The sequence below is a fragment of the Macaca fascicularis genome, chromosome 14 (assembly GCF_037993035.2).
Source record: "Macaca fascicularis isolate 582-1 chromosome 14, T2T-MFA8v1.1".
Taxonomy (NCBI): Eukaryota; Metazoa; Chordata; class Mammalia; order Primates; family Cercopithecidae; genus Macaca; species Macaca fascicularis.
The window spans coordinates 15996031-16014881 of record NC_088388.1 but is presented as its reverse complement, the minus strand read 5'-3'; the positions used below and the strand labels follow the sequence as shown (position 1 = coordinate 16014881).

General features: G+C 47.3%; 1 protein-coding gene across 1 annotated transcript; it reads left to right on the top strand.

The window, feature by feature from the left end:
- Positions 1-424: 424 nt before the first annotated feature.
- SERPING1 (serpin family G member 1) lies at positions 425-17708 on the top strand. Its single transcript, XM_005577848.4, has 8 exons — positions 425-462; positions 985-1057; positions 2615-3113; positions 4768-4902; positions 8214-8417; positions 8612-8751; positions 14562-14781; positions 17190-17708. Exons 2-8 carry the CDS (start codon positions 1007-1009, stop codon positions 17441-17443), a joined length of 1503 nt encoding a protein of 500 aa, XP_005577905.3. The 5' UTR covers positions 425-462; positions 985-1006; the 3' UTR covers positions 17444-17708.
- The last annotated feature ends 1143 nt before the right edge of the window (positions 17709-18851 follow it).

Sequence of the window (18851 nt, the reverse complement as noted above, 5' to 3'; positions counted from 1 at the left end):
AAGGTTCAGTTTCTTAACTATCAAATGGGTACAATGGCGCACAAAGGGTTACGTTGAGGATTAACGGAGATGAGCAATTTCCAAAAAGTTCATTCCTTTAAAAACTGCGGAGCACATTTTGTGTACATGCTGCTTTTATTGTTACTCATGAAGACGCGGGGGAAGCTTTGGTTGTGTAAAGCTGATAACTGCACCCAAGCCTTCCCGTTCACCCCACCTACCAGGGGATTTGGGCTAAATTCCTGGCCTGGCTCACAGAGAAAACCAAGCGGTCAGTCCCATCCCGTCCCATCCTGATTTACAGGAACTCACACCAGCGATCAATCTTCCTTAATTTGTAACTGGGCAGTGTCTTGGGCCAGCCAATAGCTAAGACTGCGCTCCCCCCGCACCCCACCCTCCCTGACCCTGGGGGACTCTACTCAGTCTGCACTGGAGCTGCCTGGTGACCAGGAGTTTGGAGTAGGTTTGGTGCTGGGCAGGGGTGGGGAGTAGGGTGGAAAGCATGGAGTGAAGAGGTCTAGGGAGCAGGTCTCCTCACCCCCGCCTTCCGGCCCGCCTTGATCTCAGGGGTCTCTACAGGCTTGCTTCCACCTGGGATTTCTGCCTCCTCCTACCCCAGACCCTCCCGCCTCAGGCCTGTTGTGCTCAGCCCCCCAGGACCTCCCCTCCCCCACGCCTCTGGCCTCATTGTTTGGTTAAAGCAGGACCCCCCCGCCCCTCACCTCCCCTCCGACTGAACAGATGGACGGAGACCCGGGCCCACGGGGAGAGGAAGGGCCAGCCGGTGCCGGGAAAGGGAAGCGGTTTGGGGAAAACAAAACAGAGGGAGGAGCCAGGGAGAAGGTGGCCCCAGGAGGGAGGAGGAGGGAATTCGCTAAGAGGGACTGGGGCCTGGGACGGAATGGGGGCGGGCCCCCGGCGGGGTGGGGGCCCCTGGGCTCCCAGGCTCGGAGCTGGCTCGGATACTGGCTGGCTCCACAGGTCCGCTGACGTCGCCGCCCAGATGGCCTCCAGGCTGACCCTGCTGACCCTCCTGCTGCTGCTGCTGGCTGGGGTATGTGGTCCCTTGTGGGATGGGGGACGGGGGTGGAGACGGGAACGGGGGATGGTGCGGGGTGCGGGCGGTGGCTGAGGATTAACCCTTCAGGCCCCGGAGAATCAGGAGAGCTCCTCTTGGGATCAGCGAGTGTGATCCTTGCTCACGCACTCGTAGATGATGGAAAGAGCTCAGGACTCAGACAGATGTAAGTTCTAATCTTGGCGGGCCATGTAGGAGCTGCGCTGTGTGGTCCTGAGGAAGTCACTTTTCTCAGCCTACTCCTCTTGATTTATAAAATGTGGAATAAACAGATCCCACCCTGTCCACTAAACAGGCTTGGCAGGAGGACCACATAGGGCAAGGATATGGGAAGCATTTTGTGATACCAAAGCAAGAGTTTGCTGTAGAAAAGAGCTGTGGGGGGGAGAGGTTTGGCTGCTGTGACAGGCGGTGGTCCCAGGCTAGGGCCTGTGAAGACAGGGAAGAATGGTAGCAAACATACCTGGGTCTGGGTGGGAGTCAATAGCAGTGAGAGGTCCCAGTGGTCTGGGAGGTCGTGGACTAGAAAGAAGGCTAAGAAGTGTGGGATCCCAGGAGAAAGGTAGGTAGGGGTGTGTGTATGTGCGTGTGTGCGTGTGTGCGTGCGCAAGTTGGCATGACATACTCAGCAGATGATGTAGTTATGAGCAGGGAGTTTGGACTCAGAGACCTTGTTTTGACCCCTAGCTGTTTCTCCCATTTCTGTGAGATCCTGTACTAGCTAATATGTGTCAGCATCAGTTTCTCTACCTGTGAAATGGGGCTAATGCATGGTTTCTCAGTGGAGGATCTGTTGACACTGGGGCTGGATAATTCATTGCTGAGGGGCTACCCTGTGCATCTTAGGGTGTTTTGCAGTATCTCTAGCCTGCATGCACTAGATTGTGGTAGCATCTTCCCTGCTGTCTCCCTATGACAACCAAAACTGTCTCTAGACACTGCTAAATATCCCCGGGGAGTCAAAATTGTTTCAGAGCCGCTGGCCTATACTACTTATCGCTCCCTCCCTTCCTGCCTCCCTTCTTCCCTCCTTCCCTTTCTTTGTTTCCTTCCTAATGTGTATTGTTTTTCCACCCCCACTAATGGGTTGCAACCCATAGTTTGAAAATTTACTGTTCTAAATCCAGGAGCACAAGTTGAAATGTCTGTACTAGCCAAGCAAGTGAGTCAAACAGGTAGATATTTACAGGAAATTGCAAGAACATAGATAAATGGCAATTAACACTCAATTTCATTGTTTGGAAAACAACTTCCTACAGGGCAGTAATTGGTCAGAGATTACAGAGTCCCTGACTATCCCTCATCTTCTGCAGAGCACATTCCTGTGCACCCCCACCTCACCCTGTATCTCCCCTTCTCTGAGGAATTAGTGGTGGCGGTTCCAAGACAGGTTCTTCATCCGCCACACTGTCAGAAATTACTCTCTTGTACAGGACATTTTCCACATCCACACCTTCTCTAACTGCTTTGACTATTTTAGAGGACTGTGCCTCGTAGTAAGAAAAAAATGAAACTCAGTTTCTTGAACCACAGGATAGAGCCTCCTCAAATCCAAATGCTACCAGCTCCAGCTCCTGGGATCCAGAGAGTTTGCAAGAGGGAAGCGAAGGGAAGATCGCAGTGGCAAATAACTCCAAGATGCTATTCATTGAATCCATCCTGGAGGCTACCAGCTTGCCAACAACCAACTCAACAACCAATTCATCCACCAAAATAACAGCTAATACCACTGATGAACCCACCACCCAACCCACCACCCAACCCACCGCCCAACCCACCATCCAGCCCATCCAACCAACTACCCAGCTCCCCACAGATTCTCCTACTCAGCCCACTACTGGTCCCTTCTGCCCAGGACCTGTTACTCTCTGCTCTGACTTGGACAGTCATTCAACAGAGGCCATGTTGGGGGACGCTTTGGTAGATTTCTCCCTGAAGCTCTACCACGCCTTCTCAGCAATGAAGAAGGCAGAGACCAACATGGCCTTTTCCCCATTCAGCATTGCCAGCCTCCTCACCCAGGTCCTGCTCGGTAAGACCCTGACTGCATTCTCTCCAGGTCATTTGTTGGACACTCCCATAAGGGTCACCAACCCAGACACTTACAGAGCCATGTCTCTGGGAAGAAGCTGTAAAAATGGGCTATACATTGGGGGTGTAGAGGGAAGTATCTTTTCATTCTTGAACATTCTATCATTTAACAATGATTTAATAGGCAACCCTATTGCTTGTAAAACCCTGTGACTATACAAGAACATATAAAACAAGGTCCCAGCCACTAACCATGTTTCATGGCAAGGAGAGGTGATAAGAAAGATGAAATCAAGCACAGTGGCTCACGCCTGTAATCCTAGCATCTTGGAAGGCCAAGGCGGGTGGATAACCTGAGGTCAGGAGTTCAAGACCGGCCTGGCCAACATGGTGAAACCCTGTCTCTACTAAAAATACAAAAATTATCCGGGAGTGGTGGTGCATGCCTATAATCCCAGCTACTTGGGCAGCTGAGAGAGAATTGCTTGAACCTAGGAGGCAGAGGTTGCAGTGAGCCGAGACCGAACCACTGCACTACAGTCTGGGTGACAGAGCGAGACTCTGTCTCAGAAAAAAAAAAAAAAAAAAATCATCAGAGATAGACCTAGAGTAGATGTGGTTAGTACTGCATTCTAGCTCTGTGACCTTGGGCAATTCACTTTAACCTCTCTGAGCCTTGAGTCCTCCTGTGTAAAATAGTGATGATGCTATCTACCTCAAAAGATTAATAACCAGAAAGCTGGGCCGGGCGCAGTGGCTCACACCTGTAATCCCAGCACTTTGGTAGGCTGAGGTGGGCGGATCATGAGGTCAGGAGTTCGAGACCAGCCTGACTCACATGGTGAAACCCCGTCTCTACTAAAAATACAAAAAAAATTAGCCAGGTGTTGTGGCGGACACCTGTAACCCCAGCTATTCAGGAGGCTGAGGCAGGAGAATCGCTTGAACCCGAGAGGTGGAGGTTGCAGTGAGCTGAAATCACACCACTGCAGTCCAGCCTGGGAAGACTGAGTGAGAGTCTGTTTCCAAAAAAAGAAAAAAGAAGCAGATAGCCTAGCGTCTGACTTAGTGAGAGGTCAAAAAAATGTAAATCCTCTGCCATCTTGAGGGATTACTGTCAAGTCCCATTGGGTAATTACCCTAGAAAATGAACAAACAAATTACTACAAGCAGTGGGGAGAGAGCTATTACTCCCCAGAGAGAATTCTAAAAAGGCTACAGAATCTTTCTTGGCTGGGCACGGTGACTCACACCTGTAATCCCGGCACTTTGGGAGGCCAAGGCAGGAGTTCGAGACCAGCCTGGCCAACATGTTGAAATCCCATCTCTACTAAAAATACAAAAATTAGCCAGGCATGGTTGCACACGCCTATTGTCCCAGCTACTTGGGAGGCAGAGGCGGGAGGATTGCTTGAACCTGGAGATTCAAGTGAGCTGAGATTGCACCACTGCATTCCAGCCTGGGCAACAGAGCAAGACTGTCTCAAAAAGAAAAAAAAAAAAAAAAAGAGAGAGAACACTTCCAGCTCAGATGATCTGTGACCCCTCCGAAGCAGGGAATACCCTCCATTCCAGCCTGGTCCCCAACCCTCATTCCCAAGGAAGGCCCCCCGACTCATCCTGCAAGTATCTTTCATGTCTGCCTTTTGTTGCAGGAGCTGGGGAGAACACCAAAACAAACCTGGAAAACGTCCTCTCCTACCCCAAGGACTTCGCCTGTGTCCACCAGGCTCTGAAGGGCTTCACGACCAAAGGTGTCACCTCAGTCTCTCAGATCTTCCACAGCCCAGGTGAGTGCCCAGGAAGGGGCAGTGTCTGCAGAGGAGGGTCCTGAGAGGACTCTGAAGGGGAACCCAGCACTGGGGAAAAGAAAGGACAGAGGGAATGTTGGAGCTACAGTATCAGGGATGGACTGCGGAGCAAGTGAAGACCTTGGCAGGAGCATCAGGTCACTGCAGGAACTGGATTGTTCTTCTAGTGAGACCTTAGGCAAGTCTCTGGCATTTATCAACTGCTTTAGAATAAAAATAACCAGGCAGGTATGGTGGCTCACGTCTGTAATGCTAACACTTTGGGAGGCCAAGGCCTTCAAGAGCAGCCTGGGCAACATGGCGAAACCCCATCTCTATTTAAAAAAAAAAAAATGTTGGGGGTAGGGCTAGGCGTGGTGGCTCATACCTGTAATCCCAGCACTTTGGAAGGCCGAGATAGGTGGATCACCTGAGGTCAGGAGTTCAAGACCAGCCTGGCCAACATGGCAAAACCCTGTCTATACCAAAAATACAAAAATTAGCCCGGCATGGTAGCGGGCGCCTATAATCCCAGCTACTCAGGAGGCTGAGGCAGGAGAATTGCTTGAACCCAGGAGAGTGAAGGTTGCAGTGAGCCGAGATCATGCCACTTCACTCCAGCCTGAGTGAAAGAGCATACCTCCCATCAAGAAGAAAAGGAAGGAAGGAAGGAGGGAGGGAGGGAGGGAAGGAGGGAGGGAGGAAGGGAGGGAAGGAAGGAAGGAATGGGAAAAGGAAGAAAAGAAAGAAAGCAGGGAGGTAGGGAGGAAGGAAAACGAAGGAAGAGAAAGAAAAGGAAAGAAAGGAAGAAAAGTAAAGAAAAGGCCAGGTGCAGTGGCTCACTTTGGCAGGCCGGGGCAGGCGATTCATGAGGTCAGGAGGTCGAGACCAGTCTGACCAACATAGTGAAACCGCATCTCTACTGAAAATACAAAAAATTACCCAGGTGTGGTAGTGTGCGCCTATAATCCCAGCTACTCGGGAGGCTGAAGCAGGAGAATCACTTGAACCCAGGAGGTGAGGTTGCGGTGAGCCAAGATTGCGCCACTGCACTCTAGCCTGAGCGACAGAGCAAGACTCCGTCTCAAAAAAAAAGAAAAGAAAATATGGGGTAGGCAGGCCAGGTGCGGTGTCTCCTGCCTGTAATCCCAGCACTTTGGGAGGCTGAGGTGGGCTGATCACTGGAGGTCAGGAGTTCAAAACCAGCCTGGCCAACATGAGGAAACCCTGTCTCTGCTAAAAATACAAAAATTAGCCAGGTGTGGTGGCACGTTCCTGTAGTCCCAGCAGGATAATAACTTGAACCCGGGAGGCAGAGGTTGCAGTCAGCCGAGATCACACCACTGCATACCAGCCTGGGCGACGGACCGAGACTCTGTCTCAAAAAAAAAAAAAAAAAAAAAGAATAAGAATACCCATATGCATTCATTAATAGATAGGGCTAGAGGGCTAGCGAGCTATAGACATAAAAGAGACAAAAAACTGTTTTGCTAATTTTTGGGTCAAAGGAGTCTTGGGACTCTCATTCTTTTTATTTTTGTGTTATGTGACTTTGTTATCATTTTACATGTATTACGTTATTAAGTAGGTAATAGTGATAATAGTAATAATAAACTTACAAAACGATCTAATGTAGTTGTTTTCCGACTTTGTTCCTCAGAGCCCTAGGGCTTTGCAAAGCTGTTTGTGGAGTCACGGTGGGAGTGGGGTGTGGGGAGCCTCAGCGGTGGGGAAGGGTTCGCTACTTCCTGTGAGAGGACCAGCTGGGCTCTGAGCTCCCCACCCAGCCTCATCCACGGCCCATTTTATGCTGTGGGCTTCAGACATGCCTTTGTGTGAAAGTAGTTCTGCTGCTTTAAAATGTTTGATAACCATTACACTAATCTACCCACCTCCCTTTTTGAAAAAAAGGAAAACTTTTTTTCAAGCTGTTTTTTTTTTAAAGCTATAAAAACAATACTCAGGTCTGGCGCACTGTGCCTGTAATTCCAACACTGAGAGGCTGAGGTAGGAGGATTGCTTGAGGCTAGAATTTCGAGACTAGCCTCTGGGCAACATAGAGAGATCTCATCTCTACAAAAAATTTTAAAAATTGGCCAGGTGTGGTGCATGCCTGTCGTTCCAGCTGTGAAGGACTGAGACAGGAGGATTGCTTGAACCAAGGAATTCAAAGTTAGAATGAGCTATGTTTATGCCGCTGTACTCCAGCCTGGGTGACAGAGTAGGACCTTTGTCTCTAAAAAAATAAAAATTAAAAATTAAAAAAAAACTCACCTATCACCCCATCATCTAAAAAACACCCTCTTTTAGATGTGGGAAAAACATGGCTCAGAGGTGTTCAAGAAATGTTGCATTTATTTATTACTTACAAAGCTGTAAGTCAGCTTTATCCCGCTGTCTTGCTAGGTTGGTGAAAAATGTAACAGCATTCAATATGTTAGGGCTTCTATCCCCATCTAGCTGTACCCTGGACCAAGGTTCTTGGTCTTATGTTGTACGTAGGCGCCAGCAAAGCCTGGGAAAATCTCTCTTTTTTTTTTTGAGACAGAATCTCACTCTGTCGCCCAGGCTGGAATGCGGTGGCGCCATCTCAGCTCACTGCAACCTCCGTCTCCCAGATTCAAGTGATTCTCCTGCCTCAGCCTCCCGAATAGCTGGGATTACAGGTGCCCACGACCACATGCCCAGCTAATTTCTGTATTTTTAGTAGAGACGAAGTTTCGCCATGTTGGCCAGGCTGGTCTTGAACTCGTGGCCTCAAGTGATCCTCCCACCTTAGTCTCCCAAAGTGCTGAGATTACAGGCGTGAGCCACCATGCCCAGCTCGGAAAGTATCTTTAATCTACTTAGTCCTAGAAAAATTATCTTTTGAGTGCTTTTTTTTTTTTTTTTTTTTTTTTTTCCAGCGGACTGAAGGCTTTTGGAGAGCAAAAGCCAGAAAGTTTTGTCACAAACTCCCACCGAAGCCAGGAAGCAGAATATGCCATGCCAAATTAAGGGCAGAAAAGAGGAAAAATATAGGCAAATGGAATTTAATATCTCAAAAAGATTATCTTGCAGAGCCACAGTAACATAGCAAGCTGAGGCAGCAGAGGCTTAGGGCTACTTCTCTGATTCCTGGTTCTGAGTTTGCCTTCTTGGGCCTCATTTGCCGCATCTGTAAGAGGAGTGGGCTGGACCGCTCCACCATGCCGTGTTCACTAGAGTGAGCAGATAGAGCCATAGGAAGCATGCTCACTCTCAAATCTTGCTCATGGAGAGGAACGATGTGTTCAGGGGACTCATGCCTCCCTTTCTCCACATACCCCCAGACCTGGCCATAAGGGACACCTTTGTGAATGCCTCGCGGACCCTGTACCGCAGCAGTCCCAGAGTCCTGAGCAACGACAGTGACGCCAACCTGGAGCTCATCAACACCTGGGTGGCCAAGAACACCAACAACAAGATCAGCCGGCTGCTAGACAGCCTGCCCTCCGATACCCGCCTTGTCCTCCTCAATGCCATCTACCTGAGTGGTAAGGGGGCCCTTAGCCAGTTGGTCTTCCCATTCTGGATCCTTCTTCCCCTCCTGGCTTCAAAGCCCACCTAACCCCAAGTTCTACAATCAGATCTCAATGTCCCTGCCCCACCCTTTGCTCACAAGGCTTTTGTCTCCTCTTCATCCTTTTCCTACGTGCATTAGAGCACCTCTCCCACCTCTTCCCTCTAGCCAAGTGGAAGACAACATTCGATCCCAAAAAAACCAGAATGGACACTTTTCACTTCAAAAACTCGGTTATAAAAGTGCCCATGATGAATAGCAAGAAGTACCCTGTGGCCCATTTCATTGACCAAACTTTGAAGGCCAAGGTAAGTTCTTAACCTTTCCTTCTCCTGTTTGAAACCCACTTGAGTCTGCTGACTTTTTTTTCTGCTGTCATCCCATCATTTTGGGGTACATGCTTACAAATCCATCATTTCTACTCCTTCCATCTGTATTTCCACCCTATCTTTTCTCCTTCTCCTTTCTCTAGCCTTGGCCAAGGCAGGCATTGTATATTTTAGGCTGGAAACAGGATTCTCAAGTTTCTTCATGCATCTCTGCTACATTGAATGGCAAAATGTGAGTTGTGTTCCTATTCTACACATCTGTTTCTTTTTCCAGTCAACTCACCAGAAGACCCTGGTGCTTAGCAAGTCCTGTGTGTATGTGTGTATGTGTGTACCTGTGTACAGCATACATATACATGTGTACACGTATATCAGTATATCGTTGTATATGCATATATGTGGTAAGTGCGTGTGTGCACATGAGTTCAATGACTTAAGTGCATTAGCAGAAATTGAACAATTTAGTTTGGTGAGTAGGGAGCGAGAGAAGACAGAATATGGAGCCCAGAGGATTCCAATTGGTAAGCTATCTCATGCTCAGTTACCAGATATTTCCACCTTTTTAGCATGGCAAAACACAGACCTGTCACAATGTCTCAGTACCTGGCTAAGAAACAAAGGCTCTGTTCTTGGAACATGCTAGGCTTGGTTCCACACTGGGAGCTTTCCTTAGCTTTTCTTTCTGCCTGGATCCCTCTTCACTCAGATCCTCACATAGCTTGTTGGGTGTCAGCTCAGATGTCACCTTGGTGGAAAGGTCTTCACCCCTTAAAGTAGCCTCCTCCTCACCCTGTAATATCGCTGCTGTTTTATTATATTCATGACATTCATCTTCATCTGAAATTATGTCATTTATTTGCTTATTTGATTAGGATATTGTCTGTCTCCCTAAGATATTGTCTATCTACTTGAATACAGGAACTGTCTTGTTTCCTTCTGTAACTGTAGTGCCTAGAACAATGCCACCTATCATAGGTGCTCATTCAATGTTTGTTGAATAAATGAATTAATGAAATAGAGGGTGCCAAAGGGAGCTACTCACTTAGTAAAAGTGGCTGGAAGACTTCAGAGAGGAGGTTTTTTTTTTCGAGACAGGGTCTAACTTGGTTGCTCAAGCTGGAGTACCTTGGCACGATCTCGGCTCGCTGCAATCTCCGCCTCCCGGGTTCAAGCAGTTCTCATGCCTCAGCCTCCCAAGTAGCTGGGACTACAGGTGCCTGCCACCACACTTGGCTAATTTTTGTATTTTTAGTAGAGATGGGGTTTCACCATGTTAGCCAAGCTGGTCCTCAAGTGACTCCTGACCTCAAGTGATCCACACCTTCACCCTCCCAAAGTGCTGGCATTACAGGCATGAGCCACAGTGCCCGGCTGAGGAGGCTATTTTTGACTATTCTTTGCTCACTTATTTATCCACTCATGTACTTATCCACCCATCTATCCATCCCTATCTAATGTATTTGACCATTCATGACTCATTTAGCAGAACCAGGACAGCGCATATAAGGCACAGAAGAGTGAATATATGTGATAGGTCCAGGGCATTGTTCAAATTCAAGATATGTGGAGGGAGGTATAAATACGAGATTTTTTCAAATCAATTGGAATAGCTATTTAATCAAAGCCATAGATGTTAGGTAGAAAGTAGGAATTAAGAACTTAACAAGTTAGGTTTAAATGTAACTATTTGAATTATAAGAACCAGTATTTCCTCTGTAGAAAGGTTATTAAAGTCTCACACAAAACTCTAAACCAAAAATCATTGTAAAAATCCCTTAGGATAGACTGTTGTAGCCATTGAGGTGAGGTGATAGGTTGAGGTAAGCATTCTGGACATATAATATCGTTAATAAATATTCAAATACAAAGGAGGTATAATGTGAAGAGTAATTTCTATCTCCCCAAGCCAATATGAGTTTTGTCTGTTTGTTTGTTTTTCTTTTGAGACAAAGTCTTATTCTGTTACCCAGGCTAGAGTGCAGCACACAATCCCAGCTCTCTGCAACCTCTGCCTCCCAGGTTCAAGCGATTCTCCCGCCTTAGCTTCCCCAGTAGCTGGAATTATAGGCACCTGCCACCACTCCCAGCTAATTTTTGTATTTTTAGTAGAGACGGGGTTTCACCATGTTGGCCAGGCTGGTCATGAACTCCTGACTTCAAGTGATCGGCCCACTTCGGCCTTCTAAAATGTTGGCATTACAGGCATGAGCCACAGTACACAGCCTGAGTTTTTTTTTTTTAAGCCAAAGGAGGAGTACTTTTGCGCACAAAAACCACTATTTAGAGTTCCTTGGGTTTTAAACAGATAATTAATTTAATGTATTGACAAATGCAAAATTAAAATTTTACTTATGCCTTTTAATTTTAAGCTGAACTTCCTACATTAAGAGTAGGGTGGGCCGGGCGTGGTGGCTCACGCCTGTAATCCCAGCACTTTGGGAGGCCGAGATGGTTGGATCACGAGGTCAGAAGATCAAGACCATCCTGGCTAACACGGTGAAACCCCGTCTCTACTAAAATACAAAAAAAAAAAAAAAAAATTAGCTGGGCGTGGTGGCGGGCACCTGTAGTTCCAGCTACTCGGGAGGCTGAGGCAGGAGAATGGTGTGAACCCGGGAGGTGAAGCTTGCAGTGAGCCGAGATCACGCCACTGCACTCCAGCCTGGGCAACAGAGCGAGACTTTGTCTCTTTGTCTCAAAAAAAAAAAAAAAGAGTAGGTGATTTGGCTGGGCATGGTGGCTCATGTCTGTAATCCCAGCACTTTAGGAGGCTGAGGCAGGCGGATCACTTGAAGCTAAGAGTTTGAGACCAGCCTGGCTGACATGGTGGAACTCTATCTCTACTAAAAATACAAAAATTAACTAGGCATGGTGGCGCATGTCTGTAGTCCCAGCTACTCAGGAGGCTAAGGCACAGAATCGCTTGAACCTGGGAGGCAGAGGTTGCAGTGAGCCAAGATCACGCCACTGCACTCCAACCTGGGCAACACAGTGAGACTGTCTCAAAACACAGACAAAGAATAGGCCAGGTGCAGTGGCTCATGCCTATAATCCCAGCACTTTGGGAGGCCGAGGCGGGTAGATCACCTGAGATCAGGAGTTCGAGACCAGCCTGGCCAACATGGTGAAACCCTGTCTCCACTAAAAATACAAAAAATAAGCCGGGTGTGGTGGTACACGCCTGTAATCCCAGCTACTTGGGAGGCTGGGACAGGAAAATCACTTGAACCCGGGAGGCGGAGGTTGCAGTGAGCCGAGATCGTGACACTGCACTTCAGCCTGAGGGCCAGAGTGAGACCTTGTCTTAAAAAACAAAAAACAAAAGAATAGGGTTTTTAAATAAAATTTTATAAAAGAATAGTGTTTCTTAATAAAAATATTCTCATTTGTTCTTGAATTAATTGCCATATTGAATAGATTAAACTCCTTTAAACCATTTGTTCTGTCTACAAACATAATTAATATTCCCATAAGCATTTTTTTTTTTTTTTTTGAGACGGAGTCTCGCTCTGCCGCCCAGGCTGGAGTGCAGTGGCCGGATCTCAGCTCACTGCAAGCTCCGCCTCCCGGGTTCACACCATTCTCCTGCCTCAGCCTCCCGAGTAGTTGGGACTACAGGCGCCCGCCACCGCGCCCGGCTAGTTTTTTGTATTTTTTAGTAGAGACGGGGTTTCACCGTGTTAGCCAGGATGGTCTCGATCTCCTGACCTCGTGATCCGCCCGTCTCGGCCTCCCAAAGTGCTGGGATTACAGGCTTGCGCTACCGCGCCCGGCCCCCATAAGCATTTTAAGCTCCCTTTACAAATTTAATATGCCCGATTTTCTGTTTTCTTTTATTTATTTTTGTAGTTTTACCAGACAGGGTCTTTATCACCCAGTCTGGAGTACAGTGACACAATCATAGCTTATGTAACCCAAGCTCCTTGGGATGAAGCAGTCCTCCCACCTTAGCCTCTTAAGTAGCTGAGATCACAGGCATGAGCCACCTCACCCAGCTGATACCCTTTTTAAACACATCTAATACCTGACAGGTCATAATTACAACTGTGCTTGGCCATATCATCCTAGCACCTAAGGCTCACTTGTAAACTGAAAATTAAACTTGAAGAGTGATTTAACTTCTAGCCAACATTCCAATATCATTCTCACACTTAATGAAATTATCCCACAACTTTGCTTAAAAGCATAAAACTAGCATGTCAGATTCTCTTAAAACTTACAATCACTATTTTAAATAACAAACATACAGGTCACCCTGAACTTAACACCTGGTTTTAGCATGATGAAGTTGCTTTCTTTTGTCATTCCCATACTAAATTCTAAATCTTCCTGGCACTTAAGGATATTTACCCAAGGAAGGGGGTGAGATTTACCAGCTCAGGTACACCGAGGTTACTGGCTTGAAAATTCAGGACCACAGCATGATACATTTTTGTTCAGAGATTCAAGGTTCACACATAGGACCTGAAGGGCACATGCTACTCAAATGAGTATATCCAACTTGAGTCCTGTGTCAACAGGGACCCCATGTCCATCCTCTTCAGCCGAAATTGGCTTACAACCTACTTTTTCTGGGCTATTCAGGTTCCAACAACTGATTGCTTTCAGTTAACTTCTTTATTGCCCAGTTGAATTCTGCATTCTTCTAGATTCTTTTTGTTCTTTCAGCCTCAATCATAATACCATTTAATGACAGTCTCATATCCTATTAGACTAGGGTTTCTCAGCCTTGGCACTATTGACATATTGGGTCAGATAATTCTTTGTCCTGTGCATTGTAGAATTTAGCATCATCCTTAGCTTCTACTCACTAGAAGCCAGTAGCACTGTGTGCACGTCCTCCCTGCCCACTGCCAGCTATGACAACCAAAATGTCTCCAGAAATTACCAAATGTCCACCGAGAGGCAAATGCACTCTGAGTTGACAACCCCTGTATTAAACCCATGGGCCCTGCACTTCTTACAACTTTTGTCTGGTCACCAGTTGAAAGTCCTTCTTTTTTTTTTTTTTTGAGATGGAGTCTCACTTTGTCGCCAGGCTGGAGTGCAGTGGTGCGATCTCGGCTCACTGCAACCTCCACCTCCCGGGTTCAAGCGATTCTTCTGCCTCAGCCTCCTGAGTAGCTGGGACTACAGGCACGCGCCATCATGCCCAGCTAATTTTTGTATTTTTAGTAGAGATGGGGTTTCATCATGGTGGCCAGGATGGTCTCGATCTCTTGACCTCGTGATCCACCTGCCTCGGCCTCCCAAAGTGCTGGAATTACAGGCATGAGCCACTGTGCATGGTTGAAAGTCCTTTTAATAGCAAAGTGGAAAGGTAGGCTAAGACCAGCCTGTGAACAATCTTGAATGCCATACTGATATTTGTACCTAATCTCATAGGCAGTGAAGAGCTGTCAGTAGTTTTAAAGAGGCTGACCTGATAACTCGGGTGGTTCAGTGTGCATGCAATATACTACATGCACAACACATTTGGCAGGAAGGGAATAGGGCTCAGAGAAATCAAATCACTTACCCATATTACATAGCTCGTCAGTGGTAGAGTCAGGGTATAATCAGAATCTCATGCTTCTTCCTCTACCTCTCCCCAGCACAGAGTTAGATCAGCACTGTTCACCCAGCTGGTATCCCCATTTCGTGGTAAAGCCTGGAAGCCTAGGTCTGACTGCTGCTTGTTGAAATACAGACTGTGGCAGCAGACTGCAGGACAGCCTTGTGACACAGAGGGTAGGGCCAGGAGAGAGCTGCGGTAGGAAGACTGTTAAGGTGCATCTCTTATTTTCTAGGTGGGGCAACTGCAGCTCTCCCATAATCTGAGTTTGGTGATCCTGGTACCCCAGAACCTGAAACATCGTCTTGAAGACATAGAACAGGCTCTCAGCCCTTCTGTTTTCAAGGCCATCATGAAGAAGCTGGAGATGTCCAAGTTCCAGCCCACTCTCCTAGTACTGCCCCGCATCAAAGTGACGACCAACCAGGATATGCTGTCAATCATGGAGAAACTGGGTGAGCTCTGGCAGCTTGGGGTTACTCCCAGGCCATCAGAGGAGAAAGGGGGGATCCCTAAGATGTAGTTAGCATTCTCTAGAGTATTTTTTACATCCATAATCTCAGTTTGTTCTGCAACCCTGCAAGTTAGAAGGGTAGGTGCTATTATCCCATTGGATCATTGTGGAAATGAAGGCCCAGAAGTTTTATGTGACTTACCCAAAGATTCCATGATTTACCCTTGAGCTAGTCAGAGGCAAACTAGAATACTGATCCAGGTCTCCAGCTTTCCTGAGTTTTTTCCTATGGTTCCTTGTGACACAGGCAGTGGAACAGTGGTACAGATAATTCACCTTGGTGATGCTTCTTCCCCAGACATGTTTCAAAACAGTCAACCACACCATTAGATATGCAAGAAGCTATCTGGAAATGCAGGTCTGGAAGCTTCTGAGTTTACGAGAGGCAACAGAGACTCCATTTTCTTTTTTTTTTTTCTTTTTTCTTTTTCTTTTTTTTTTTTTATGAGACAGAGTCTCTCTCTGTCACCCAGGCTGGAGTGCAGTGGCACGATCTCTGCTCACTGTAAGATCTGCCTCCTGGGTTCATAACATTTTCCCGCCTCAGCCTCCCGAGTAGCTGGGACTACAGGCACCCGCCACCACGCCCAGCTAATTTTGTTTTTGTATTTTTAGTAGAGACGGGGTTTCACCATGTTAACCAGGATGGTCTCGATCTCCTGACCTCGTGATCCACCCGCCTCGGCCTCCCAAAGTGCTGGGATTACAGGCATGAGCCACCACGCCTGGCCCAGAGACTCCACTTTCTAACCTTTGTTTTTTTGTTTGTTTGTTTGTTTGTTTTTGAAATGGAACTTCGCTCTGTCACCCAGGCTGGAGTATAGTGGCATGATCTTGGCTCACTACAACCTCCACCTCCTGGGTTCAAGTGATTCTCCTACCTCAGCCTCCCAAGTAGCTGGGATTACAGGCACCTACCACCATGCCCAGCTAATTTTTTTGTATTTTTGGTAGAGATGGGGTTTCACCATGCTGGCCAGGCTGGTCTTGAACTCCTGGCCTCAAGTGATCTGCCCACCTTGGCTCCCCAAAGTGCTGGGATTACAGGTGTGAGCCACTGTGCCCAGCTTCATTTTCTAACCTTTGATCTCATGTCCAACCCTGTCACTTCATTTCTTGTTAGAGAACTTGACTACCTAATGCATGATGCCATTTCCTTGTATATGCCATCTGTATAGGAAGAAAACCTCTTTTTTATTTTCATTCAACACTGCTGGCCACCAAATAGGTGTGGGAGTGTTTTCTAAGCAGTTCTCCAGTTCTCTGGGAACACCAACTAGGTGTCCTACAATTGAATCCAATTCTAACACTCTACCTGGAAGTAACATCAGATCCCACGCAGTTTAAGGGCTCAACCCCACCAGATTTCCCCGTTTCCAATGTCAGTTACAAGACCAGGTTGTCATCTGTGCATCAGACCAACCAGCTATAATTTGGAGGTTCCCACGACTCCCTGTAAGGGTTTCATCATTTGCTAGAATAGCTGACGAAACTCAGGAGACACTTACATTTACTGGTTTATTATATAAGGGATTAAGTAAAAGATGCAGATGAACAGCCGGATGAAGAGATACACAGGGCAAAATCTCGAAGGGTCCTGGGCCCAGGAGCATCTATCCTGTGGAGTTTGGTTTGCTACCTTCCTGACACATGTATGTGTTCACCAACCAGAAGCTCTCAGAACCCTGTACTTTAGGAGGCTTCATCATGTAGGCATGATTGATTATTACCCAATCTCCAGCTCTTCTCTTCTCCCCAGAGGATGGACAGAGGGGCTGAAAGTTCCAAGCTCTAATCACACTTAGTCTTCCTAGTGACCAGCCCCCATCCAGGAGCCAGCAGGAGTAGCCTCATTAGCACAAAAGGCATTCCTATGACCCAGGAAATTCCAAGGGATCTAGTAACTCTGTGTCAGGAACTGGGATCTGAGACCAAATATTAGATGGCCTAATATTTGGAGCTAAAGATGCTCCTATAGCATATTTTCCCATTATTTCACAGCATCATAGCATTGCATATAACCTCATTTTTTCATATATGACCTATCTCTGATCTGTTACCTCACTTCCAAGGTCCTGGGAGACAAGGAGACAATGACATCATTTTTCAGGGTTGTTTTGGGGATGGGGGGCAAGGCCTCTCACCTTGAGAGAGAGTGGCAGTGTTGGGCCCACTAATAGAGGATCCCATGAACTGGACCAGAGGGTAGAGTATGTAATCTGGCAAACAAGGAAAAAGGAAGAGAGCACTGGGACTCAGGATGAACCCAGAGAATTCAGGACAAAGGTCTCCATCAGCTGAGGGTTTCATGCCGACCTCTGACTCTGTTTTTCTCTGGTTTTGCCCTAGAATTCTTCGACTTTTCTTATGACCTCAACCTGTGTGGGCTGACAGAGGACCCAGATCTTCAGGTTTCTGCGATGCAGCACCAGGCAGTGCTGGAACTGACGGAGACTGGGGTGGAGGCGGCTGCAGCCTCTGCCATCTCTGTGGCCCGCGCCCTGCTCATCTTTGAAGTGCAGCAGCCCTTCCTGTTCCTCCTCTGGGACCAGCAGCACAAGTTCCCTGTCTTCATGGGGCGAGTATATGACCCCAGGGCTTGAGACCTGCAGGGTCAGGTTAGGGCGAGCGCTACCTCTCCAGCCTCAGCTCTCAGTTGCAGCCCTGCTGCTGCCTGCCTGGACTTGGCCGCTGCCACCTCCTGCCTCAGGTGTCTGCTCTCCACCAAAAGGGCTCCCTGAGGGTCTGGCCACCCTTGGCTTCTATTAGCCCTTCTCCATGGCCCTGCCATGGTCTCCAAACCACTTTTTGCAGCTTTCTCTTGTTCAAGTTCACCAGACTCTACAAATAAAACCTGGCAGACCATGACTTTCTCGGCTTTGCCTTTGTTGTTTATTTTTTATTTTTTATTATTTTTTAGGCAGGGTCTCGCTCTGTCACCCAGGCTAGAGTACAGTGGTGAGATCATGGTTCACTGCAGCCTTAACCTCCTGAGCTCAAGCAATCCTCCCACCTCAGCCTCCTAAGTAGGCAGAACCACATGGGCTTACCACCATGCCCAGCTAATTTTTAAATTTTTTGTAGAGACAGGGTCTTACTATGTTGCCTAGGCTGGTCTCCAACTTCTGGGCTCAAGCAATCATCCTAACACAGCCTCCCAAAGTGCTGGGATTGTAGGCATGAGCCATCACACCATACCTCTCCCTTGCCTTTGAATATCAGCTGCTTCAATATTAAAGGACAAGAGCTCCCATGGTTCCTGCATCAGCCCGCTATTGCTGTATAATAAGTTACATTAAACTTAGAGGCTTCAAACAGCAACCGTTTGTTATTTCATGTAAGTTTCAGAGTTGACTAGGTAGTTTTGCTGATCTGGGCTGGACCTGGCTGATCTTCCCTGGGCTCATTCATACATCTGTAAGGTATAGTTGTTAGGTTGGTTAGAGGATGACTGGTCTTCTGTGGCCTCAGTCAGGACATCAGGACAACTTGGCTCTTCTACACGTCTCGTATGTTCTCCCAGCAGGCTACCCTGTAATGGAAAAGAGTAAAACAGGCAGTCTCTTTTTCACACCTCTGCTTGTATCAAGTTTACTACTGTCCTAGCAGCCAAAGCAAATCACAGGACCAAACCTAGAGTTAGACTGGAAAAGCACTACAGAGTGACAGGGCAAAGAGTCATTAACTGAAGACTATTAATGCGGTCCATTTCTTACAGCCCCTGTCTTGCTTATTTGTCTGCAACAACTCTGACAACAACAATAACAGTAGCTAACATTGTTGGGAACATAGACCGTCTACTAGGAGTTTTGTAGGCATTTCATCTTCACAATAAATTTATATGGTAAATTCAGAGAGGCTAAGTCTTGTTCAAAGTCCTGTAGTTAGGAAATGATGAAACTGAGATGTAACAGCACTTCTTATGACTTTTTTTTTTTTTTTTTTTTGAGACGAAGTTCTGCTCTTGTTGCCCAGGCTTGAGTGCAATGGCACGATCTCGGCTCTCTGCAA